The sequence below is a fragment of the Coturnix japonica genome, chromosome Z (genome assembly GCF_054131305.1).
Source record: "Coturnix japonica strain WE chromosome Z, WE-NBRP24, whole genome shotgun sequence".
Taxonomy (NCBI): Eukaryota; Metazoa; Chordata; class Aves; order Galliformes; family Phasianidae; genus Coturnix; species Coturnix japonica.
This window is the reverse complement of record NC_140702.1, coordinates 27,916,247-27,943,872: the sequence shown is the minus strand read 5'-3', so window position 1 is coordinate 27,943,872 and position 27,626 is coordinate 27,916,247. Positions and strand designations below refer to the sequence as shown.

Sequence of the window (27,626 nt, the reverse complement as noted above, 5' to 3'; positions counted from 1 at the left end):
GCACCCCGAATTGTAAAATCGTGACACAGATATAGGTACATCTAATACAGAGTCAATGATTTCTTGGAATTCTAATACATAGTCAATGATTTCTCAGAATTCTAATACATAGTCAATAGTTCTTGGAATTCTGATACATATTCAATAGATCTTTAGCATGGAGACCCCCTCTTGTTCTTATCAGGGGGATGCAACTCCTCTTCTGGTATTTACAATATCTATTCTCCTCCTTGCCTGATGTCGTCCGTGAGGTCTCACTCCTTATCTGCATCCTCCCTGCTCTCCCAGGCCCCTTGTTTCTTTTACTTGTTACCTTTAAGTTTCCTTTACTTATTTCTATAAACTACCTTTAAGTTTCCCTTCCTTGTTTCTGTAAACTACCTTTAACTATCCCCCATTTACCCCCCCCTTTATTCCGAATTCCAGCAGAGCATCTGTTTCCTGCTTCACTGTTCACTCCAGTCAAGATAATCATCCCACCAGGTTTTGGTGACAGCAACTATATTGTGGTTTTACAGGAGCACAGTAGCTTCCAGCTCCTCCAGTTTGTTTCCCAAGCTGTGTGCACTGCTGTAGAAGCACTTCAGCTGGGTAGCTGGACTTCTCACTTCCTTAAAGGATAACTCCTTAATTCCTTTTAGGTATTTCCCTTGATTTTCCCCGTTGGCTTCTCCTGTTGCTCCAGCACAGAATCACGGAATCACAGAATCACCAGGACTGGAAAAGACCCATGGGATCGCCCAGTCCAACCATCCACCCATCACCAAGAGTTCTCACTAAACCACGTCCCTCAGTACAACTTCTCCCAGGTCTAATTCCTGAAAACTCAGCATGACAGGAGATAAGATCCAGAGGTACTGTGTTTATTCTGGGGTTTAAGGAGACCTGGAAAACGGCAGTAAGTAAAGAGCAGTGGAGGAAACGGTGCTTTGGAAAGGTGATTTCATGTAGGAGATTTTGGGGAGGGTGCAGAGGTCATCAAATCACTGTGATTTGCCTCTGGAACAGCATCTCTGCTTCCTGCCGGGGAAAACATGCAAATTTGTCACGACACCAGATGCCAAGCACATACCCAGCACACAGCGCCGCTCAAGCACTTTGGTTTTGCAGAGGCTGCTCTTTGTAGATGTCACAGAGTTCTCTGTAGAGCTCACTCCGTGACAGCGGGAACAAACCCGGGCAGGGAAGGAACAAAAGTACCTCCCCTCTCTAACTGCATGGTGCGGTGGCCAGGCCTGGCCCGGCTACGTGTGCTCGGAGAGAGGGGAAAGGAAGGGAAATTGCGATTGGATCTAGGAAGGAAAAATATAAAAAAAAGAACGATCTGAGACCGAACGGCGGTTTAATGAACCCAGAGACACTAAACAACAACGAGAGAGTTTCAACAAGGAGAAAAAAATTAAGTCCCAATCTCATCGGTGGGCTGTGGTAGGGTGGAAGGTACCTCCCCTCCGGTGCTGTCCCCTCCCCCCATGCCCATTTAATGTACCGAAAAAAAAAGCAAAGAGGGGAGGGTAGGGGATCTGGACTATGCTCTCAGCCCCAGGGTTTCCATTCTGGGGTGCTCGTGTGTAAAGCAGGGTGTCAGTCCCTTCCTGTGCAGGATATTCTGTGATTCTTTGATTCTTAACAGTAACACTATCATGAAGTCGTTCTTTTCACCTTGCATTAGTTCCTGGTTTGTGGAAGCTTCTTCAAGCTACCTAATACTTATGACACGATGAATCAGTTCGCCTCTGCTGGTGTCCTGGTTTCAGCTGGACAGAGCTGATTTTCTTCCCAGTGTCTGGTGCGATGCTGTTTTGGCTTAAGGAGAAAAACAATGTTGGTAGCACAGCAGTATGTCACCTGTTGCTGAGCAGCACCTCGGACTGTCCTGCCAGCAAGGGGCTGCTGCTGACACAAAGAGCTAGAATGGGACAGAACCAGAACCACTGACCTAAAATGGCCAGAGCGACATTCCATAACGTATGAAATCATGTGGGAAAAAACCAAACAGCAGAACTGAGAAGAGAGGCCTGGGGGGACAGCTGCTGTGTGGGGACTGGCTGCACATCTTGCTTTCATTTATAAAACAGATTTGTTACCGGGGATGGTTGCATGCATTTAAAAATCAAAGAACAAGCGGAAAGCTATGCAAGGAAGTTTAATAGCCAATACTAAATACTTTTTATTGTGATTACATGACTGGCATAAACCAACCTCTGGCAGTGTTCAAGAGGCACAATATAATATAATTGAAATTAAGCTAACGAATCAAGCAAAGTAGGAGAGAGAATGAGTCCCAAAACCGAGAGGCCTACTGTAAAACTCTAGGCAAAACAGCTGAAGGCTCCCACACACTCCCCTGAACGACAGAACTCAAAAAACGTCAGTCCAGCCTGGGAGTCAGATAATACAGTGTCCAGGTCTCGTGACTTATCTCTGACCGTGATGTTCTCTGGGAGATGTAGTCTTCTTCTATAAGTTGTATATTCAGTAAAATTATTTGTGCTTTATATGATGTTATGATGTGGAATACCGATAGCAAAATTACAAAATTATTAAACCATGACACTCACATACTGTAATTTATGGCCTCTTTTCCCATACAAAAGAAACAAGTTTCTGCCTATTGGTACTTCTGCAAAGCCAAATGAATTCACCGGCATAAATTAAGCCTAATTCAAGATGCTAGAATTTTTTTGTGTTTAATCTAGACCATAAGAGCCAACCTTTCAACAGTAGGTGAGCTGGGATTCTTAGCAGGGCTCAGGAGTTTAACTGTCCAGTAGACTGGAAGCAGAAAAAGGAACTACTACAACATGGTGTGTCATTCAGTCCTTCTTATCATAAATACTTGCAGATTTAAGCACAAGACTTCATCCTGTTTATAGTCCAGTGTCAACTGTTTTCATGCTTCTCTGTCACAGTTCCTATGAATACTTCTTTGATGATCTCTTTATTCAGGTTCCTACCTGCAAAGAGAAAAATGATTAGCTAACTGTATTGTAGAGCGTATTACAAAAATCCATTCCTGCAAGCAGAAGCCTGTAAGGTTTCTCACCAGAGAAGATACTTACTCTACCAATGAGTTAAAATAGTACTTTATCAAAACTAAGCTGCAGAAAACCACACTAATTTTATTTACAAAAACAGATTTCAAGAAATACGCAACTCAGCATTATAAGATTTTCAGAAACGAACCTGACTTTGTATGCTTAAATGACATCATCATCTTCACAGTTATTGATTATGTGATCAAATACTCAAAGCATTCCCACGAACGTATTAGCAATTATTTGTTTTTAAAATAATCCCCAGAATGCTTACATAATTTCTGAATACCTGGTATTTTATTTTATTCAACTACAAAGGACAGCACAGCTGCTCTCAGCTGCTTAAAGAAAGTGCAGGGGGTTTTCATGGACAGAGCATGGACTGGAGGTTACTCAGAACATCATAACTGCAGTTACTCTGACTAGTACGGGGTGGCTGCTTCTCACTGGACAGGTTAACTTGACTGCTGCTGAAAGAAAAAGCTCCTTAAAGTTACAGGAAAAGGCACAAAGTTACTCATACCAATTAAAACGAGTCTATTGGTTCTTTTTTCATCTTCTTTCCATTATATTGCAGTCTCTTCCAGATCATACAGCTCATGGACATCTTGGACTATCACTTGATGAGATTTGCCTTGAATAGATACGAGCCCCTTACCAGAAAAATAACTCTTACAGTATATAAACAAACCTTTAAAAACAAAATACTTATGGAGAAAAAAAAAAAAAGAAGACAATATTACAAGTACACAAAGCAAGGAAAAACCTCTGACAACTATGCAGAGGTTGAACAAAAGAACAATGCAACAGAGTCATCTCTTGTAACAACCATTCTTACAATTAATAATTATACTTTGCTATACTCTGCCTTCAGCTTCTCATTTGGACGGTTACCTGGAATATTTGTGCAAATTTCAATGTCATCTCCTACCATGCCACTTTGATTGTATGTATGATATGTGTCTCTATGAAAGCCTCATCACCTGTCCAAGGTGATGTAAAATAGGCAAAAATGCTGAGTCTGTTCCCACTGAGTTCTCATGCTTAACACTTACACTGTCTTGAAACAGAATCTCTGAATAGCAGAGAAAGAACAAATATCTGTGTGGTGAAATGACTAGCAATGGAATTAACAATGGAATACTTTCAAAACTAAGTCCATTAACTCACATGCCAAACGTTGCACTAAAAGAGTTTTCATCACTTGAAAACTGTCTAAAATAGAATGTAAATATTACTTGGATCCCAAAGCTCAGTACAACAGAAGCATACTTCTAATCAGCAGTACAGCTAATGAGTACAACAGACAGCTTGAAGTGCATCAGCACTGCCGGCTTTATGCTGCTGTTGTTCTACTTGTCAAGAAATAAACCTTTCTTCCAGTGAAGTACAAATAATTACCTTGCTGCCTCTGACACACATATGTTCTCAGGAAACAAATCACAGCACATTTGATTGTTTTCCTTAGACCTTGTCTAATCATACAATCGACTTTTTTATCATTTACTTAGCTTTGTGGTTTAAGGAAAATGAAAGTATATCCTCAAGCATCACCAACGTTCACCTCAGAACTATGCAATGAATCGTACACGGGGATGAATACACTTATGTGTAAATCACATCTTTAAAACTGCAGTCTGATTTAATCAAAAAATTTTAGGTGGACCATCACTAGCATTGTGCTGCATTGTTACACTCAATTAAACTTCTGTTTATTATGCCAACAACTGTAATCATGGACAGAAACCTGTAACTACATCCCTAACTAAGGAGCCATCTAGGTGAAATGGATGAGACCTTTCAGAGCAAAGGAGGGGAAAACAACATCACCTCCTTTCACTTATGTCCTGATCATTAATCCTGTCCCACTCATGTTTGGGACTGCAAGTCTCCCCTTTCACTACACAGCTAGTAGTACTGTGGTTTGCTTCTCTGTCAGCTACCTTGAGTGGTCTCATTGGCCAGCAGGTATTTAAGTGTCTCTACATGGATCAATGACAAACTGATGTTCTCTCTTTTGTCTGCTCTTTGACCTGTATGTGGCTGACAATACACTGCAGTTTCTTTCCATTTAAAAAGAGGGAAAGCACAAAACGAAGAGGTTGGAAGTTTCAGGCAAACCTTCAGTCTTATGACATCCATGGTACGTCCAGTCCTATCTTTCACATTCTTTTCCCACAGAAGATTCTACAAAGAGGAAAAATGTTTTCACAAACACAACAGCGTAAGATGATTTTCTACAAAAGGACACAATGATTTCGCACTTGACTGCGATGTATTAATATTTACCTGTATAAAGAGATTAAGGTTTTCTTCCTTAATATTTCCTAGGACTTCAAGTGTTACTGTCACTATGTCCTGTAAATGGAAAGACACACAAGACAGACAAGATAGATGCTTAAAAGCAGCATTTAGCACACAACTGCTTATACTCTAAAGGAGTGACAGGCCAGACCCTTTCCCCTTCAATTATTTATTAAAAATCAAAACCACAAAACAGACAAAATACTGTATTTTCTCTCTAAATAAAACACAATCACCAAGATAAAAATGCAATTTAAACTGTAATATGCAAGGATTGTTTTATTGCACAGAGCAAGAGAGAAGATTCTACCCTGACATAAATGAAAGCTGGGTTACATATCTGGAAAAACAAAGCATTTCACATTCCTAACCTTCTAGCACACGTGCGGTTATAGGATTTATATCAAATTTATAGGAAAACCTATTTCACTGTTGCAGGTTGATCTGTTGATCTTCTGTTTAAAAACAAAGGGAAGCACTCACAGAATGTGTCTCTTTAACACCTTAATTAATGCAAAGTTGTGAACAGCAACTCCCCAGTATCTACAAACACTGACATCATTTCGACCTACGGGATAAATATCAGGTGTAAGTATAGGGCTCAATTCTCAAATCTCAATTGCTCAATAAGGGCAAATATTGAAAAGAATAGTATTACTTGTCTGTTGTAGTAATGCTCTCCATGTACAAGAACACTGTTTCCAACAATAGAACTCTTAAGCCATATTTGAAAGCAGAACTCAGTATATACATTTACTATCTATCTGTATCAAAGTACATGGCATTCAGTGTAATATTCCAGAGATCTTAAACATACTATTCTCTACCTGAAACCTTCTGAAAAAATAAGATGATTAGTATGCCATGGTTGCAGTTATCCTGAACTATCTTCTAACAGCGAGACTGAAGCAGTGCTTGTTGTAATTACCTTGTCGAGATGTGCATCTGTTGTCTTCATACTCTCGAATTTTTTCTGCAAGCTGTAAACTAGCAGATGTTGCATTTGCACTGGATGGATGCAGTGTCATTATCTCAAACAAGATCTACACAAACTCTTCAGTACTGCAGACCAAAACTAAAGTGCTGTTTATCAAAGTAATTTTCAACTGTTAATTCAGCTTTAATCTCAGAATAGTTATGTTTAATTATGTTTGTTTGATCTTTCAAATGATCTGTGATAGGAAGTCTGCCATAGCTTAACTGCTGGAATTCCACTGTCAATTATCTAATTTGACTATAGTAATGTACAGAACCATTACGGATTTCCTTTCTAGATTAGGAAAAAAATTCTGACGTATGAGTGATAAAGCAAGGAGTGACCTATTGGATGGTTATTTCTGGTTGGATTAAAGCTGTCCTTGGGCCAAGAGAGTCTGTTATGGTTAGAAACGCTTTGTTCTAACTCAGCTGTCAGTGTCTTACAAGAAAGACTTAGGAGACCCATTTTCACAACAAGGCTAGTAGTACAACCTACTAACTTTTAACCATCATAGAGTAAGTTGCCATGGACTTCTATCTACATTCTACACTCTTACATCTTTATAAAACAAAACAGTAACTTCTGACATCTGTGGGATGATTTGTTGGGCATCACTTTTTGAAACTATGTTAGGAAGTAAAAAATGAACAAAGCCATTGCTTCTAAGAGTAAAATGTGCAGTATAAAATGAAGTGAAATACTATACAACGCTTTCTACTTAACTCATTCCCAAAGCTAATTCCCACTGCACACTGTGCAGTGTTTGCTAATTTAAAGCTCAGTCTCTTAGTCATAAAAGAACCAGAGGACATAACGGATCCAGGAACACGCTGAACAACATTTCCAAGGCTTAGGTTGTTGTGGAACTCAGTTTTTCCTGTGAAAACTAAGGTCTCCAGTTCATCACAATGTAAAGCAAGAAAAAAATTAAATCCTCTGAGTTTTAAGAGAACCAGAAAAAAGCACTGAGATCTTGTTGATTAGTAGTAGTACTAATGGACAACTTAAAGCCTCAACAAGGGAAACGGGGGGAAAACGCCAAACAATCGTGGGTGCTTTGGCTCTCATTTCATTTTACAAACCCTACAATCTTTTGCTGCATGTATCTCAAGTGGAAAAACATCCTCTTTCTATTACTTCTTACTCTTACTGAGAATTGTAAACAAGTGTCTGAACTAGAACATGGAACAGAAATTCAGATGCAGACTCTGCCTAAATGTAAATGTACCTACTTCATGCGTCTAACTATGCAATGAGCATTACTTTTAATAAAAGTGAAATTATTGCCATACCTGATTCCAGATAGACTGTCAAAAGCATGCAGGTCCAGCACATTGGAAAGATCAACTCTGCACAGATAGGGAGAGAAAGAAAGCTTTGTATTTTCACTGCATGTAAGAATTATGTGTACTGAAGCTTCGATTACTCATTTTTAAACATATAAATAATTGTTCATGTTTGTTGTTTTTTTTTCCTGATCTCTTATTCCAATGCAAAGCACCAGAAGCTAGCCCTATTTTCAGATGTCAGCAGTCAGTGCTATCTACCATGGAGTAAAGCAGCTTTCAGCTCTACAGTAATATGGGAGCATAAAAAGAGAATTTTAGTGAATACAGTTAAAAAATAAATTAATACTAAAAAACAAACAAAAAAAAAAACCAAAAAAAACCCACACAAGAATCTGTTTTCTGAAAGATGTGATTTGTATTGGATGCCTAAGTGTTATCTAGTTCTCTGATGGGAACAATCGTTCTGTACCTCTTTGAACACAAGCACACATTAAAACACAGTACAGGTAGGTATGCATGTGCACAGCCAACAGATCATAATGAAAGCTTGGTAAAAATAATGTCAGTGGGACAGGATTTGGTACTTGTTGGAATACAGGTTAATCTAATACCTCGACCTTTGTGTCTCCAAAGTTTCGACAAGTCCATATATTGACCTAAAACAAATAGAAAAAAGCAAAATGAGGTGCAAACGCAACTGTAATATATCGATTGAACAATTTAACAATGTAGAGCAATACAAGAAACATAACGACATCTCTCACACTGTTACTCAATGTTTTACAGTCCAAGAGGCATCAAGAAAAAGTTTGCTTTTGTGACATTTTATAGCCGAACCAAGGTCAAAATTCACAACTTCTGACAATAAAATATTACTACTGAACATAGCATTTTTCTTCTCCCCGTACAAACTGCAAGGTTAAGAATTCTCAAGAGTCTGAACCACAAATAACGTTGCAAAGTATTTCTCAATATTCCATTTTGTCTGTCACGGTACTGAGAAAGATGGAACACACCTTTGAACACTGGTTTGATTCAGCCCATTTGTTCTTTTACATCCATGACAATTATTCAGATATCTTCCATACCCCTTTATATTTGCTAATAAACATGTATGGACTAGCAGACATTGCCCCCCGTGGTTAACTCAGACAAATGGCAACAGCTGCCCAATAGTATAAGAATGTGAGCACTTAAGACAAAGGTCTATTATAAGGCATTTTTTAGGCCTAATTTAGCCAAGGAAACGGTGTGGAGTTGCACCAGAAGAGGGTCAGGTTGGGTATTAGGAAAAGGTTCTTCACCAGAGGGCGGTAGACATGGAACAGCCCCAAGCAGCCAGAGTTCAAGGAACGTTTGGAGAAAGCTCTCAGACATAGAATTGGAATTTTGGGTGGTCCTGAGTAGAGCCAGAGGTTGGAGTCAATGGTCCTTGAAGGTTCCCTCTAACTTAAAAGCATTCTTTGATTCTATTCTATAATTCTACACTTCTGAGCAGGTAACATCAAATCTTACTTAGGCAAGCTGATAAGACTGTGGAAGCACAGAAATGCACTGGAAACATCTCCAGAAAGGGGCAGACTCTTTTTCACTGCTTTCTCACTGCTCTTTTTCACTACATGATCTGTTGGAACAATCATGAGATCTAATTTCTAAGAACATTTGAGCACATACAATGTCACGGTTATACCAGAAATTTCATACCTGACAGTTGTTCTGACTTTATTCAATTCTTCCCTTGAAACCAAATCCGTTTTATTGACGATTACAAGATCAGCTAATGCAAGCTGCCTATGCATTTGGAAAAAGAAAAAAGGAACACCTTGAAAAAAAAAGCAGCTTTTTGTAAGGCAGAAGCAGTATGTCTCTCATAGCACTGTAAAATTACTATATTGTTAGTACAGGAAGGCAAACATTAACCAAACCATCAGCCAACTAAAACATCATGGAATGACTACAGTATTAGCTTCTAGAGGTTACTTGTGGCTTGTGCATTTCAGTAGACAAAAGTAGCAGCAGCCAGTGACATGAAAGACAAGCCATGGCCACTGAAATGTTTACAAGCACAGCATGCTGAGGCTTTTTCACTGCTAGCAAAAATGTATAGCTAATGGTGAGGAGACTATACTGAAAACTGTTTTTGTAGCTGAAAGTTGAGCTTCTTTCAACCTGTAATTTGTACTCTATCTGTTGTAGTTTCCATGGAAAAAAAGAGGAGGCATTATTTTCAGATCAACCTACTTATTAGAAAATTCATATCTAAGCAGAATGATCAAATGAAGTACAGAGTAATTTTTGTTTTCTACCTTTGTATAAAAGCAAGGGAGGATTTCCGCACAGTGCAGTCACTGACTATGATTAAAAAAGTGGTTTTGATATCCATACTGAGACGCTTCGTTGACAAGGCCTTCTGGCTTCTCCTCTGTCAAGTGCTAGACAATAATTAAAACAACTGGATTAAGCATGTTTAAAAAATGCTCAAATTAATTTGCATTTAAACTATGCCAAAATCATTTTACACAATGTATGATTTTCATTCATACTGCTTAAGTTACTACATTGTAAGGAACTGTTTTTATGGCCAACTATCAATGAAAAAGCTAGAAATGAAAAACTATTTCTGCACTTACCAATCCTCACTGTTCTGTAGGTCTGTTCTTTCAGTACACTTTACTTAGATGCCTCTGTTACCTGACATTTTATTCTACTTCCAGGCAACTAAATCATCTGTTAATCCGATACAGTATGTAGTAGTCTGCCTCACTCTCTCACCCTGGGAATGAACCTATTGGTTCTTTTTTCATCTTCTTTCCATTCTATTGCAGTCTCTTCCAGATCATACAGCTCATGGACACCTTGGCCTATCTCTTGATGAGATTTGCCTTGAATAGATACGAGTCCCTTACCAGAAAAATAACTGTTAGAGTATATAAACAAACCTTAAAAAACAAAATACTTATGGAGAAAAAAAAAAACCCCACAACTTTACAAGTACACAGAGCAGGGAAAAACCTCTGACAAATATGCAGAGGTTGATCAAAATAACAATGCAACAGAGTCATCTCTTGTAACAACCATTCTTACAATTAAGAATTATACTTTGCTATACTCTGCCTTCAGCTTCTCATTTGGACGGTTACCTGGAATATTTGTGCAAATTTCAATGTCATCTCCTACCATGCCACTTTGATTGTATGTATGATATATGTCTCTATGAAAGCCTCATCATCTGTCCAAGGTGATGTAAAATAGGCAAAAATGCTGAGTCTGTTCCCACTGAGTTCTCATGCTTAACACTTACACTGTCTTGAAACAGAATCTCTCAATAGCAGAGAAAGAACAAATATCTGTGTGGTGAAATGACTAGCAATGGAATTAACAATGGAATACTTTCAAAACTAAGTCCATTAACTCACATGCCAAACGTTGCACTAAAAGAGTTTTCATCACTTGAAAACTGTCTAAAATAGAATGTAAATATTACTTGGATCCCAAAGCTCAGTACAACAGAAGCATACTTCTAATCAGCAGTACAGCTAATGAGTACAACAGACAGCTTGAAGTGCATCAGCACTGCCGGCTTTATGCTGCTGTTGTTCTACTTGTCAAGAAATAAACCTTTCTTCCAGTGAAGTACAAATAATTACCTTGCTGCCTCTGACACACATATGTTCTCAGGAAACAAATCACAGCACATTTGATTGTTTTCCTTAGACCTTGTCTAATCATACAATCGACTTTTTTATCATTTACTTAGCTTTGTGGTTTAAGGAAAATGAAAGTATATCCTCAAGCATCACCAACGTTCACCTCAGAACAATGCAATGAATCGTACACGGGGATGAATACACTTATGTGTAAATCACATCTTTAAAACTGCAGTCTGATGTAATCAAAAAATTTTAGGTGGACCATAACTAGCATTGTGCTGCATTGTTACACTCAATTAAGCTTCTGTTTATTATGCCAATAACTGTAATCATGGACAGAAACCTGTAACTACATCCCTAACTAAGGAGCCATCTAGGTGAAATGGATGAGACCTTTCAGAGCAAAGGAGGGGAAAACAACATCACCTCCTTTCACTTATGTCCCGATCATTAATCCTGTCCCACTCATGTTTGGGACTGCAAGTCTCCCCTTCCACTACACAGCTAGTAGTACTATGGTTTGCTTCTCTGTCAGCTACCTTGAGTGGTCTCATTGGCCAGCAGGTATTTAAGTGTCTCTACATGGATCAATGACAAACTGATGTTCTCTCTTTTGTCTGCTCTTTGACCTGTATGTGGCTGACAATACACTGCAGTTTCTTTCCATTTTAAAAGAGGGAAAGCACAAAACAAAGAGGTTGGAAGTTTCAGGCAAACCTTCAGTCTTATGACATCCATGGTACATCCAGTCCTATCTTTCACATTCTTTTCCCACAGAAGATTCTACAAAGAGGAAAAATGTTTTCACAAACAGAACAGCGTAAGATGATTTTCTACAAAAGGACACAATGATTTCGCACTTGACTGTGATGTATTAATATTTACCTGTATAAAGAGATTAAGGTTTTCTTCCTTAATATTTCCTAGGACTTCAAGTGTTACTGTCACTATGTCCTGTAAATGGAAAGACACACAAGACAGACAAGATAGATGCTTAAAAGCAGCATTTAGCACACAACTGCTTATACTCTAAAGGAGTGACAGGCCAGACCCTTTCCCCTTCAATTATTTATTAAAAATCAAAACCACAAAACAGACAAAATACTGTATTTTCTCTCTAAATAAAACACAATCACCAAGATAAAAATGCAATTTAAACTGTAATATGCAAGGATTGTTTTATTGCACAGAGCAAGAGAGAAGATTCTACCCTGACATAAATGAAAGCTGGGTTACATATCTGGAAAAACAAAGCATTTCACATTCCTAACCTTCTAGCACACGTGCGGTTATAGGATTTAAATCAAATTTATAGGAAAACCTAATTCACTGTTACAGGTTGATCTGTTGATTTTCTGTGTAAAAACAAAGGGAAGCACTCACAGAATGTGTCTCTCTAACACCTTAATTAATGCAAAGTTGTGAACAGCAACTCCCCAGTATCTACAAACACTGACATCATTTCGACCTACGGGATAAATACCAGGTGTAAGTATAGGGCTCAATTCTCAAATCTCAATTGCTCAATAAAGGCAAATATTGAAAAGAATAGTATTACTTGTCTGTTGCAGTAATGCTCTCCATGTACAAGAACACTGTTTCCAACAACAGAACTCTTAAGCCATATTTGAAAGCTGAACTCCGTATATACATTTACTATCTATCTGCATCAAAGTACATGGCATTCAGTGTAATATTCCAGAGATCTTAAACATACTATTCTCTACTTGAAACCTTCTGAAAAAATAAGATGATTAGTATGCCATGGTTGCAGTTATCCTGAACTATCTTCTAACAGCGAGACTGAAGCAGTGCTTGTTGTAATTACCTTGTCGAGATGTGCATCTGTTGTCTTCATACTCTCGAATTTTTTCTGCAAGCTGTAAACAAGCAGATGTTGCATTTGCACTGGATGGATGCAGTGTCATTATCTCAAACAAGATCTACACAAACTCTTCAGTACTGCAGACCAAAACTAAAGTGCTGTTATCAAAGTAATTTTCAACTGTTAATTCAGCTTTAATCTCAGAATAGTTATGTTTAATTATGTTTGTTTGATCTTTCAAATGATCTGTGATAGGAAGTCTGCCACAGCTTAACTGCTGGAATTCCACTGTCAATTATCTAATTTGACTATAGTAATGTACAGAACCATTACGGATTTCCTTTCTAGATTAGGAAAAAAATTCTGACGTATGAGTGATAAAGCAAGGAGTGACCTATTGGATGGTCATTTCTGGTTGGATTAAAGCTGTCCTTGGGCCAAGAGAGTCTGTTATGGTTAGAAACGCTTTGTTCTAACTCAGCTGTCAGTGTCTTACAAGAAAGACTTAGGAGACCCATTTTCACAACAAGGCTAGTAGTACGACCTACTAACTTTTAACCATCATAGAGTAAGTCGCCATGGACTTCTATCTACATTTTACACTCTTACATCTTTATAAAACAAAAAAGCAACTTCTGACATCTGTGGGATGATTTGTTGGGCATCACTTTTTGAATCTATGTTAGGAAGTAAAAAAGGAACAAAGCCATTGCTTCTAAGAGTAAAATGTGCAGTATAAAATGAAGTGAAATACTATACAACGCTTTCTACTTAACTCATTCCCAAAGCTAATTCCCACTGCACACTGTGCAGTGTTTGCTAATTTAAAGCTCAGCCTCTTAGTCATAAAAGAACCAGAGGACATAACGGATCCAGGAACACGCTGAACAACATTTCCAAGGCTTAGGTTGTTGTGGAACTCAGAGTTTCCTGTGAAAACTAAGGTCTCCAGTTCATCACAATGTAAAGCAAGAAAAAAATTAAATCCTCTGAGTTTTAAGAGAACCAGAAAAAAGCACTGAGATCTTATTTAGTAGTAGTAGTACTAATGGACAACTTAAAGCCTCAACAAGGGAAACGGGGGGAAAACGCCAAACAATCGTGGGTGCTTTGGCTCTCATTTCATTTTACAAACCCTACAATCTTTTGCTGCATGTATCTCAAGTGGAAAAACATCCTCTTTCTATTACTTCTTACTCTTACTGAGAATTGTAAACAAGTGTCTGAACTAGAACATGGAACAGAAATTCAGATGCAGACTCTGCCTAAATGTAAATGTACCTACTTCATGCGTCTATCTATGCAATGAGCATTACTTTTAATAAAAGTGAAATTATTGCCATACCTGATTCCAGATAGACTGTCAAAAGCATGCAGGTCCAGCACATGGGAAAGATCAACTCTGCACAGATAGGGAGAGAAAGAAAGCTTTGTATTTTCACTGCATGTAAGAATTATGTGTACTGAAGCTTCGATTACTCATTTTTAAACATATAAATAATTGTTCATGTTTGTTGTTTTTTTTTCCTGATCTCTTATTCCAATGCAAAGCACCAGAAGCTAGCCCTATTTTCAGATGTCAGCAGTCAGTGCTATCTACCATGGAGTAAAGCAGCTTTCAGCTGTACAGTAATATGGGAGCATAAAAAGAGAATTTTAGTGAATACAGTTAAAAAATAAATTAGTACTAAAAAAACAAACAAACAAAAAAAACCACACAAGAATCTGTTTTCTGAAAGATGTGATTTGTATTGGATGCCTAAGTGTTATCTAATTCTCTGATGGGAACAATCGTTCTGTACCTCTTTGAACACAAGCACACATTAAAACACAGTAAAGGTAGGTATGCATGTGCACAGCCAACAGATCATAATGAAAGCTTGGTAAAAATAATGTCAGTGGGACAGGATTTGGTACTTGTTGGAATACAGGTTAATCTAATACCTCGACCTTTGTGTCTCCAAAATTTCGACAAGTCCATTTATTGACCTAAAACAAATAGAAAAAAGCAAAATGAGGTGCAAACGCAACTGTAATATATCGATTGGACAATTTAACAATGTAGAGCAATACAAGAAACATAACGCCATCTCTCACACTGTTACTCAATGTTTTACAGTCCAAGAGGCATCAAGAAAAAGTTTGCTTTTGTGACATTTTATAGCCGAACCAAGGTCAAAATTCACAACTTCTGACAATAAAATACGACTACTGAACATAGCATTTTTCTTCTCCCCGTACAAACTGCAAGGTTAAGAATTCTCAAGAGTCTGAACCACAAATAACGTTGCAAAGTATTTCTCAATATTCCATTTTGTCTGTCACGGTACTGAGAAAGATGGAACACACCTTTGAACACTGGTTTGATTCAGCCCATTTGTTCTTTTACATCCATGACAATTATTCAGATATCTTCCATACCCCTTTATATTTGCTAATAAACATGTATGGACTAGCAGACATTGCCCCCTGTAGTTAACTCAGACAAATGGCAACAGCTGCCCAATAGTATAAGAATGTGAGCACTTAAGACAAAGGTCTATTATAAGGCATTTTTTAGGCCTAATTTAGCCAAGGAAACGGTGTGGAGTTGCACCAGAAGAGGGTCAGGTTGGGTATTAGGAAAAGGTTCTTCACCAGAGGGCGGTAGACATGGAACAGCCCCAAGCAGCCAGAGTTCAAGGAACATTTGGAGAAAGCTCTCAGACATAGAATTGGAATTTTGGGTGGTCCTGAGTAGAGCCAGAGGTTGGAGTCAATGGTCCTTGAAGGTTCCCTCTAACTCAAGAGCATCCTTTGATTCTATTCTATAATTCTACACTTCTGAGCAGGTAACATCAAATCTTACTTAGGCAAGCTGATAAGACTGTGGAAGCACAGAAATGCACTGGAAACATCTCCAGAAAGGGGCAGACTCTTTTTCACTGCTTTCTCACTGCTCTTTTTCACTACATGATCTGTTGGAACAATCATGAGATCTAATTTCTAAGAACATTTGAGCGTGTACAATGTCACGGTTATACCAGAAATTTCATACCTGACAGTTGTTCTGACTTTATTCAATTCTTCCCTTGAAACCAAATCCGTTTTATTGACGATTACAAGATCAGCTAATGCAACCTGCCTATGCATTTGGAAAAAGAAAAAAGGAACACCTTGAAAAAAAAAGCAGCTTTTTGTAAGGCAGAAGCAGTATGTCTCTCATAGCACTGTAAAATTACTAGATTGTTAGTACAGGAAGGCACACATTAACCAAACCATCAGCCAACTAAAACATCATGGAATGACTACAGTATTAGCTTCTAGAGGTTACTTGTGGCTTGTGCATTTCAGCAGACAAAAGTAGCAGCAGCCAGTGACATGAAAGACAAGCCATGGCCACTGAAATGTTTACAAGCACAGCATGCTGAGGCTTTTTCACTGCTAGCAAAAATGTATAGCTAATGGTGAGGAGACTATACTGAAAACTGGTTTTGTAGCTGAAAGTTGAGCTTCTTTCAACCTGTTATTTGTACTCTATCTGTTGTAGTTTACATGGAAAAAAAGAGGAGGCATTATTTTCAGATCAACCTACTTATTAGAAAATTCATATCTAAGCAGAATGATCAAATGAAGTACAGAGTAATTTTTGTTTTCTACCTTTGTTTAAAAGCAAGGGAGGGGAAAACCTTAGAAAAGAAAAAGAATCAATTTTGAATGATCTTCCGCACAGTGCAGTCACTGACTATGATTAAAAAAGTGGTTTTGATATCCATACCGAGATGCTTCGTTGACAAGGCCTTCTGGCTTCTCCTCTGTCAAGTGCTAGACAATAATTAAAACAACTGGATTAAGCATGTTTAAAAAATGCTCAAATTAATTTGCATTTAAACTATGCCAAAATCATTTTACACAATGTATGATTTTCATTCATACTGCTTAAGTTACTACATTGTAAGGAACTGATTTTATGGCCAACTATCAATGAAAAAGCTAGAAATGAAAAACTATTTCTGCACTTACCAGTCCTCACTGTTCTGTAGGTCTGTTCTTTCAGTACACTTTACTTAGATGCCTCTGTTACCTGACATTTTATTCTACTTCCAGGCAACTAAATCATCTGTAAATCCGATACAGTATGTAGTAGTCTGCCTCACTCTCTCACCCTGGGAATGAACCTATTGGTTCTTTTTTCATCTTCTTTCCATTCTATTGCAGTCTCTTCCAGATCATACAGCTCATGGACACCTTGGCCTATCTCTTGATGAGATTTGCCTTGAATAGATACGAGTCCCTTACCAGAAAAATAACTCTTAGAGTATATAAACAAACCTTTAAAAACAAAATACTTATGGAGAAAAAAAAACCCCACAACTTTACAAGTACACAGAGCAGGGAAAAACCTCTGACAAATATGCAGAGGTTGATCAAAATAACAATGCAACAGAGTCATCTCTTGTAACAACCATTCTTACAATTAAGAATTATACTTTGCTATACTCTGCCTTCAGCTTCTCATTTGGACGGTTACCTGGAATATTTGTGCAAATTTCAATGTCATCTCCTACCATGCCACTTTGATTGTATGTATGATATATGTCTCTATGAAAGCCTCATCACCTGTCCAAGGTGATGTAAAATAGGCAAAAATGCTGAGTCTGTTCCCACTGAGTTCTCATGCTTAACACTTACACTGTCTTGAAACAGAATCTCTCAATAGCAGAGAAAGAACAAATATCTGTGTGGTGAAATGACTAGCAATGGAATTAACAATGGAATACTTTCAAAACTAAGTCCATTAACTCACATGCCAAACGTTGCACTAAAAGAGTTTTCATCACTTGAAAACTGTCTAAAATAGAATGTAAATATTACTTGGATCCCAAAGCTCAGTACAACAGAAGCATACTTCTAATCAGCAGTACAGCTAATGAGTACAACAGACAGCTTGAAGTGCATCAGCACTGCCGGCTTTATGCTGCTGTTGTTCTACTTGTCAAGAAATAAACCTTTCTTCCAGTGAAGTACAAATAATTACCTTGCTGCCTCTGAAACACATATGTTCTCAGGAAACAAATCACAGCACATTTGATTGTTTTCCTTAGACCTTGTCTAATCATACAATCGACTTTTTTATCATTTACTTAGCTTTGTGGTTTAAGGAAAATGAAAGTACATCCTCAAGCATCACCAACGTTCACCTCAGAACTATGCAATGAATCGTACACGGGGATGAATACACTTATGTGTAAATCACATCTTTAAAACTGCAGTCTGATGTAATCAAAAAATTTTAGGTGGACCATCACTAGCATTGTGCTGCATTGTTACACTCAATTAAACTTCTGTTTATTATGCCAATAACTGTAATCATGGACAGAAACCTGTAACTACATCCCTAGCTAAGGAGCCATCTAGGTGAAATGGATGAGACCTTTCAGAGCAAAGGAGGGGAAAACAACATCACCTCCTTTCACTTATGTCCTGATCATTAATCCTGACCCTCTCATGTTTGGGACTGCAAGTCTCCCCTTTCACTACACAGCTAGTAGTACTGTGGTCTGCTTCTCTGTCAGCTACCTTGAGTGGTCTCATTGGCCAGCAGGTATTTAAGTGTCTCTACATGGATCAATGACAAACTGATGTTCTCTCTTTTGTCTGCTCTTTGACCTGTATGTGGCTGACAATACACTGCAGTTTCTTTCCATTTAAAAAGAGGGAAAGCACAAAACAAAGAGGTTGGAAGTTTCAGGCAAACCTTCAGTCTTATGACATCCATGGTACGTCCAGTCCTATCTTTCACATTCTTTTCCCACAGAAGATTCTACAAAGAGGAAAAATGTTTTCACAAACAGAACAGAGTAAGATGATTTTCTACAAAAGGACACAATGATTTTGCAGTTGACTGCGATGTATTAATATTTACCTGTATAAAGAGATTAAGGTTTTCTTCCTTAATATTTCCTAGGACTTCAAGTGTTACTGTCACTATGTCCTGTAAATGGAAAGACACACAAGACAGACAAGATAGATGCTTAAAAGCAGCATTTAGCACACAACTGCTTATACTCTAAAGGAGTGACAGGCCAGACCCTTTCCCCTTCAATTATTTATTAAAAATCAAAACCACAAAACAGACAAAATACTGTATTTTCTCTCTAAATAAAACACAATCACCAAGATAAAAATGCAATTTACACTGTAATATGCAAGGATTGTTTTATTGCACAGAGCAAGAGAGAAGATTCTACCCTGACATAAATAAAAGCTGGGTTACATATCTGGAAAAACAAAGCATTTCACATTCCTAACCTTCTAGCACACGTGCGGTTATAGGATTTATATCAAATTTATAGGAAAACCTAATTCACTGTTACAGGTTGATCTGTTGATTTTCTGTGTAAAAACAAAGGGAAGCACTCACAGAATGTGTCTCTCTAACACCTTAATTAATGCAAAGTTGTGAACAGCAACTCCCCAGTATCTACAAACACTGACATCATTTCGACCTACGGGATAAATATCAGGTGTAAGTACAGGGCTCAATTCTCAAATCTCAATTGCTCAATGAGGGCAAATATTGAAAAGAATAGTATTACTTGTCTGTTGTAGTAATGCTCTCCATGTACAAGAACACTGTTTCCAACAATAGAACTCTTAAACCATATTTGAAAGCAGAACTCAGTATATACATTTACTATCTATCTGTATCAAAGTACATGGCATTCAGTGTAATATTCCAGAGATCTTAAACATACTATTCTCTACCTGAAACCTTCTGAAAAAATAAGATGATTAGTATGCCATGGTTGCAGTTATCCTGAACTATCTTCTAACAGCGAGACTGAAGCAGTGCTTGTTGTAATTACCTTGTCGAGATGTGCATCTGTTGTCTTCATACTCTCGAATTTTTTCTGCAAGCTGAAAACTAGCAGATGTTGCATTTGCACTGGATGGATGCAGTGTCATTATCTCAAACAAGATCTACACAAACTCTTCAGTACTGCAGACCAAAACTAAAGTGCTGTTATCAAAGTAATTTTCAACTGTTAATTCAGCTTTAATCTCAGAATAGTTATGTTTAATTATGTTTGTTTGATCTTTCAAATGATCTGTGATAGGAAGTCTGCCACAGCTTAACTGCTGGAATTCCACTATCAATTATCTAATTTGACTATAGTAATGTACAGAACCATTACGGATTTCCTTTCTAGATTAGGAAAAAAATTCTGACGTATGAGTGATAAAGCAAGGAGTGACCTATTGGATGGTCATTTCTGGTTGGATTAAAGCTGTCCTTGGGCCAAGAGAGTCTGTTATGGTTAGAAACGCTTTGTTCTAACTCAGCTGTCAGTGTCTTACAAGAAAGACTTAGGAGACCCATTTTCACAACAAGGCTAGTAGTACGACCTACTAACTTTTAACCATCATAGAGTAAGTCGCCATGGACTTCTATCTACATTTTACACTCTTACATCTTTATAAAACAAAAAAGCAACTTCTGACATCTGTGGGATGATTTGTTGGGCATCACTTTTTGAAACTATGTTAGGAAGTAAAAAAGGAACAAAGCCATTGCTTCTAAGAGTAAAATGTGCAGTATAAAATGAAGTGAAATACTATACAACGCTTTCTACTTAACTCATTCCCAAAGCTAATTCCCACTGCACACTGTGCAGTGTTTGCTAATTTAAAGCTCAGCCTCTTAGTCATAAAAGAACCAGAGGACATAACGGATCCAGGAACACGCTGAACAACATTTCCAAGGCTTAGGTTGTTGTGGAACTCAGAGTTTCCTGTGAAAACTAAGGTCTCCAGTTCATCACAATGTAAAGCAAGAAAAAAATTAAATCCTCTGAGTTTTAAGAGAACCAGAAAAAAGCACTGAGATCTTATTTAGTAGTAGTAGTACTAATGGAAAACTGAAAGCCTCAACAAGGGAAACGGGGGGAAAACGCCAAACAATCGTGGGTGCTTTGGCTCGCATTTCATTTTACAAACCCTACAATCTTTTGCTGCATGTATCTCAAGTGGAAAAACATCCTCTTTCTATTACTTCTTACTCTTACTGAGAATTGTAAACAAGTGTCTGAACTAGAACATGGAACAGAAATTCAGATGCAGACTCTGCCTAAATGTAAATGTACCTACTTCATGCGTCTATCTATGCAATGAGCATTACTTTTAATAAAAGTGAAATTATTGCCATACCTGATTCCAGATAGACTGTCAAAAGCATGCAGGTCCAGCACATTGGAAAGATCAACTCTGCACAGATAGGGAGAGAAAGAAAGCTTTCTATTTTCACTGCATGTAAGAATTATGTGTACTGAAGCTTCGATTACTCATTTTTAAACATATAAATAATTGTTCATGTTTGTTGTTTTTTTTTCCTGATCTCTTATTCCAATGCAAAGCACCAGAAGCTAGCCCTATTTTCAGATGTCAGCAGTCAGTGCTATCTACCATAGAGTAAAGCAGCTTTCAGCTGTACAGTAATATGGGAGCATAAAAAGAGAATTTTAGTGAATACAGTTAAAAAATAAATTAGTACTAAAAAAACAAACAAACAAAAAAAAACACACAAGAATCTGTTTTCTGAAAGATGTGATTTGTATTGGATGCCTAAGTGTTATCTAATTCTCTGATGGGAACAATCGTTCTGTACCTCTTTGAACACAAGCACACATTAAAACACAGTAAAGGTAGGTATGCATGTGCACAGCCAACAGATCATAATGAAAGCTTGGTAAAAATAATGTCAGTGGGACAGGATTTGGTACTTGTTGGAATACAGGTTAATCTAATACCTCGACCTTTGTGTCTCCAAAATTTCGACAAGTCCATTTATTGACCTAAAACAAATAGAAAAAAGCAAAATGAGGTGCAAACGCAACTGTAATATATCGATTGGACAATTTAACAATGTAGAGCAATACAAGAAACATAACGCCATCTCTCACACTGTTACTCAATGTTTTACAGTCCAAGAGGCATCAAGAAAAAGTTTGCTTTTGTGACATTTTATAGCCGAACCAAGGTCAAAATTCACAACTTCTGACAATAAAATACGACTACTGAACATAGCATTTTTCTTCTCCCCGTACAAACTGCAAGGTTAAGAATTCTCAAGAGTCTGAACCACAAATAACGTTGCAAAGTATTTCTCAATATTCCATTTTGTCTGTCACGGTACTGAGAAAGATGGAACACACCTTTGAACACTGGTTTGATTCAGCCCATTTGTACTTTTACATCCATGACAATTATTCAGATATCTTCCATACCCCTTTATATTTGCTAATAAACATGTATGGACTAGCAGACATTGCCCCCTGTAGTTAACTCAGACAAATGGCAACAGCTGCCCAATAGTATAAGAATGTGAGCACTTAAGACAAAGGTCTATTATAAGGCATTTTTTAGGCCTAATTTAGCCAAGGAAACGGTGTGGAGTTGCACCAGAAGAGGGTCAGGTTGGGTATTAGGAAAAGGTTCTTCACCAGAGGGCGGTAGACATGGAACAGCCCCAAGCAGCCAGAGTTCAAGGAACATTTGGAGAAAGCTCTCAGACATAGAATTGGAATTTTGGGTGGTCCTGAGTAGAGCCAGAGGTTGGAGTCAATGGTCCTTGAAGGTTCCCTCTAACTCAAGAGCATCCTTTGATTCTATTCTATAATTCTACACTTCTGAGCAGGTAACATCAAATCTTACTTAGGCAAGCTGATAAGACTGTGGAAGCACAGAAATGCACTGGAAACATCTCCAGAAAGGGGCAGACTCTTTTTCACTGCTTTCTCACTGCTCTTTTTCACTACATGATCTGTTGGAACAATCATGAGATCTAATTTCTAAGAACATTTGAGCGTGTACAATGTCACGGTTATACCAGAAATTTCATACCTGACAGTTGTTCTGACTTTATTCAATTCTTCCCTTGAAACCAAATCCGTTTTATTGACGATTACAAGATCAGCTAATGCAACCTGCCTATGCATTTGGAAAAAGAAAAAAGGAACACCTTGAAAAAAAAAGCAGCTTTTTGTAAGGCAGAAGCAGTATGTCTCTCATAGCACTGTAAAATTACTAGATTGTTAGTACAGGAAGGCACACATTAACCAAACCATCAGCCAACTAAAACATCATGGAATGACTACAGTATTAGCTTCTAGAGGTTACTTGTGGCTTGTGCATTTCAGCAGACAAAAGTAGCAGCAGCCAGTGACATGAAAGACAAGCCATGGCCACTGAAATGTTTACAAGCACAGCATGCTGAGGCTTTTTCACTGCTAGCAAAAATGTATAGCTAATGGTGAGGAGACTATACTGAAAACTGGTTTTGTAGCTGAAAGTTGAGCTTCTTTCAACCTGTTATTTGTACTCTATCTGTTGTAGTTTACATGGAAAAAAAGAGGAGGCATTATTTTCAGATCAACCTACTTATTAGAAAATTCATATCTAAGCAGAATGATCAAATGAAGTACAGAGTAATTTTTGTTTTCTACCTTTGTTTAAAAGCAAGGGAGGGGAAAACCTTAGAAAAGAAAAAGAATCAATTTTGAATGATCTTCCGCACAGTGCAGTCACTGACTATGATTAAAAAAGTGGTTTTGATATCCATACCGAGATGCTTCGTTGACAAGGCCTTCTGGCTTCTCCTCTGTCAAGTGCTAGACAATAATTAAAACAACTGGATTAAGCATGTTTAAAAAATGCTCAAATTAATTTGCATTTAAACTATGCCAAAATCATTTTACACAATGTATGATTTTCATTCATACTGCTTAAGTTACTACATTGTAAGGAACTGATTTTATGGCCAACTATCAATGAAAAAGCTAGAAATGAAAAACTATTTCTGCACTTACCAGTCCTCACTGTTCTGTAGGTCTGTTCTTTCAGTACACTTTACTTAGATGCCTCTGTTACCTGACATTTTATTCTACTTCCAGGCAACTAAATCATCTGTAAATCCGATACAGTATGTAGTAGTCTGCCTCACTCTCTCACCCTGGGAATGAACCTATTGGTTCTTTTTTCATCTTCTTTCCATTCTATTGCAGTCTCTTCCAGATCATACAGCTCATGGACACCTTGGCCTATCTCTTGATGAGATTTGCCTTGAATAGATACGAGTCCCTTACCAGAAAAATAACTCTTAGAGTATATAAACAAACCTTTAAAAACAAAATACTTATGGAGAAAAAAAAACCCCACAACTTTACAAGTACACAGAGCAGGGAAAAACCTCTGACAAATATGCAGAGGTTGATCAAAATAACAATGCAACAGAGTCATCTCTTGTAACAACCATTCTTACAATTAAGAATTATACTTTGCTATACTCTGCCTTCAGCTTCTCATTTGGACGGTTACCTGGAATATTTGTGCAAATTTCAATGTCATCTCCTACCATGCCACTTTGATTGTATGTATGATATATGTCTCTATGAAAGCCTCATCACCTGTCCAAGGTGATGTAAAATAGGCAAAAATGCTGAGTCTGTTCCCACTGAGTTCTCATGCTTAACACTTACACTGTCTTGAAACAGAATCTCTCAATAGCAGAGAAAGAACAAATATCTGTGTGGTGAAATGACTAGCAATGGAATTAACAATGGAATACTTTCAAAACTAAGTCCATTAACTCACATGCCAAACGTTGCACTAAAAGAGTTTTCATCACTTGAAAACTGTCTAAAATAGAATGTAAATATTACTTGGATCCCAAAGCTCAGTACAACAGAAGCATACTTCTAATCAGCAGTACAGCTAATGAGTACAACAGACAGCTTGAAGTGCATCAGCACTGCCGGCTTTATGCTGCTGTTGTTCTACTTGTCAAGAAATAAACCTTTCTTCCAGTGAAGTACAAATAATTACCTTGCTGCCTCTGAAACACATATGTTCTCAGGAAACAAATCACAGCACATTTGATTGTTTTCCTTAGACCTTGTCTAATCATACAATCGACTTTTTTATCATTTACTTAGCTTTGTGGTTTAAGGAAAATGAAAGTACATCCTCAAGCATCACCAACGTTCACCTCAGAACTATGCAATGAATCGTACACGGGGATGAATACACTTATGTGTAAATCACATCTTTAAAACTGCAGTCTGATGTAATCAAAAAATTTTAGGTGGACCATCACTAGCATTGTGCTGCATTGTTACACTCAATTAAACTTCTGTTTATTATGCCAATAACTGTAATCATGGACAGAAACCTGTAACTACATCCCTAGCTAAGGAGCCATCTAGGTGAAATGGATGAGACCTTTCAGAGCAAAGGAGGGGAAAACAACATCACCTCCTTTCACTTATGTCCTGATCATTAATCCTGACCCTCTCATGTTTGGGACTGCAAGTCTCCCCTTTCACTACACAGCAAGTAGTACTGTGGTCTGCTTCTCTGTCAGCTACCTTGAGTGGTCTCATTGGCCAGCAGGTATTTAAGTGTCTCTACATGGATCAATGACAAACTGATGTTCTCTCTTTTGTCTGCTCTTTGACCTGTATGTGGCTGACAATACACTGCAGTTTCTTTCCATTTAAAAAGAGGGAAAGCACAAAACAAAGAGGTTGGAAGTTTCAGGCAAACCTTCAGTCTTATGACATCCATGGTACGTCCAGTCCTATCTTTCACATTCTTTTCCCACAGAAGATTCTACAAAGAGGAAAAATGTTTTCACAAACAGAACAGAGTAAGATGATTTTCTACAAAAGGACACAATGATTTTGCAGTTGACTGCGATGTATTAATATTTACCTGTATAAAGAGATTAAGGTTTTCTTCCTTAATATTTCCTAGGACTTCAAGTGTTACTGTCACTATGTCCTGTAAATGGAAAGACACACAAGACAGACAAGATAGATGCTTAAAAGCAGCATTTAGCACACAACTGCTTATACTCTAAAGGAGTGACAGGCCAGACCCTTTCCCCTTCAATTATTTATTAAAAATCAAAACCACAAAACAGACAAAATACTGTATTTTCTCTCTAAATAAAACACAATCACCAAGATAAAAATGCAATTTACACTGTAATATGCAAGGATTGTTTTATTGCACAGAGCAAGAGAGAAGATTCTACCCTGACATAAATAAAAGCTGGGTTACATATCTGGAAAAACAAAGCATTTCACATTCCTAACCTTCTAGCACACGTGCGGTTATAGGATTTATATCAAATTTATAGGAAAACCTAATTCACTGTTACAGGTTGATCTGTTGATTTTCTGTGTAAAAACAAAGGGAAGCACTCACAGAATGTGTCTCTCTAACACCTTAATTAATGCAAAGTTGTGAACAGCAACTCCCCAGTATCTACAAACACTGACATCATTTCGACCTACGGGATAAATATCAGGTGTAAGTACAGGGCTCAATTCTCAAATCTCAATTGCTCAATAAGGGCAAATATTGAAAAGAATAGTATTACTTGTCTGTTGTAGTAATGCTCTCCATGTACAAGAACACTGTTTCCAACAATAGAACTCTTAAACCATATTTGAAAGCAGAACTCAGTATATACATTTACTATCTATCTGTATCAAAGTACATGGCATTCAGTGTAATATTCCAGAGATCTTAAACATACTATTCTCTACCTGAAACCTTCTGAAAAAATAAGATGATTAGTATGCCATGGTTGCAGTTATCCTGAACTATCTTCTAACAGCGAGACTGAAGCAGTGCTTGTTGTAATTACCTTGTCGAGATGTGCATCTGTTGTCTTCATACTCTCGAATTTTTTCTGCAAGCTGAAAACTAGCAGATGTTGCATTTGCACTGGATGGATGCAGTGTCATTATCTCAAACAAGATCTACACAAACTCTTCAGTACTGCAGACCAAAACTAAAGTGCTGTTATCAAAGTAATTTTCAACTGTTAATTCAGCTTTAATCTCAGAATAGTTATGTTTAATTATGTTTGTTTGATCTTTCAAATGATCTGTGATAGGAAGTCTGCCACAGCTTAACTGCTGGAATTCCACTATCAATTATCTAATTTGACTATAGTAATGTACAGAACCATTACGGATTTCCTTTCTAGATTAGGAAAAAAATTCTGACGTATGAGTGATAAAGCAAGGAGTGACCTATTGGATGGTCATTTCTGGTTGGATTAAAGCTGTCCTTGGGCCAAGAGAGTCTGTTATGGTTAGAAACGCTTTGTTCTAACTCAGCTGTCAGTGTCTTACAAGAAAGACTTAGGAGACCCATTTTCACAACAAGGCTAGTAGTACGACCTACTAACTTTTAACCATCATAGAGTAAGTCGCCATGGACTTCTATCTACATTTTACACTCTTACATCTTTATAAAACAAAAAAGCAACTTCTGACATCTGTGGGATGATTTGTTGGGCATCACTTTGTGAAACTATGTTAGGAAGTAAAAAAGGAACAAAGCCATTGCTTCTAAGAGTAAAATGTGCAGTATAAAATGAAGTGAAATACTATACAACGCTTTCTACTTAACTCATTCCCAAAGCTAATTCCCACTGCACACTGTGCAGTGTTTGCTAATTTAAAGCTCAGCCTCTTAGTCATAAAA

At 37.6% G+C, this 27,626-nt stretch overlaps 1 protein-coding gene across 15 annotated transcripts in view; it reads right to left on the bottom strand.

The window, feature by feature from the left end:
• Positions 1-2,130: 2,130 nt before the first annotated feature.
• LOC146753837 (uncharacterized) overlaps positions 2,131-27,626 on the bottom strand; it is a 45,716-nt gene continuing 20,220 nt past the window's right edge. Inside the window, exons 22-42 of one of the 15 annotated variants that reach the window (XR_014939572.1) lie at positions 26,779-26,830; positions 25,836-25,904; positions 25,668-25,733; positions 23,688-23,734; positions 22,968-23,054; positions 21,875-21,919; positions 21,276-21,332; positions 19,934-19,985; positions 18,991-19,059; positions 18,823-18,888; positions 16,843-16,889; positions 16,123-16,209; positions 15,030-15,074; positions 14,431-14,487; positions 13,089-13,140; positions 12,146-12,214; positions 11,978-12,043; positions 9,917-10,042; positions 9,315-9,401; positions 8,222-8,266; positions 7,614-7,670 (exon numbers count right to left, since the gene is read on the bottom strand). Coding sequence is in view for 12 of the 15 variants with exons in the window: in XM_085529483.1 (XP_085385609.1) it covers positions 9,956-10,042; positions 11,978-12,043; positions 12,146-12,214; positions 13,089-13,140; positions 14,431-14,487; positions 15,030-15,074; positions 16,123-16,209; positions 16,843-16,889; positions 18,823-18,888; positions 18,991-19,059; positions 19,934-19,985; positions 21,276-21,332; positions 21,875-21,919; positions 22,968-23,054; positions 23,688-23,734; positions 25,668-25,733; positions 25,836-25,904; positions 26,779-26,830 (1,120 nt within the window). In the remaining 3 variants the exon portion in view is untranslated. The other 14 variants (XR_014939573.1, XM_085529485.1, XM_085529484.1 and 11 more) reach the window with 14 other exon arrangements.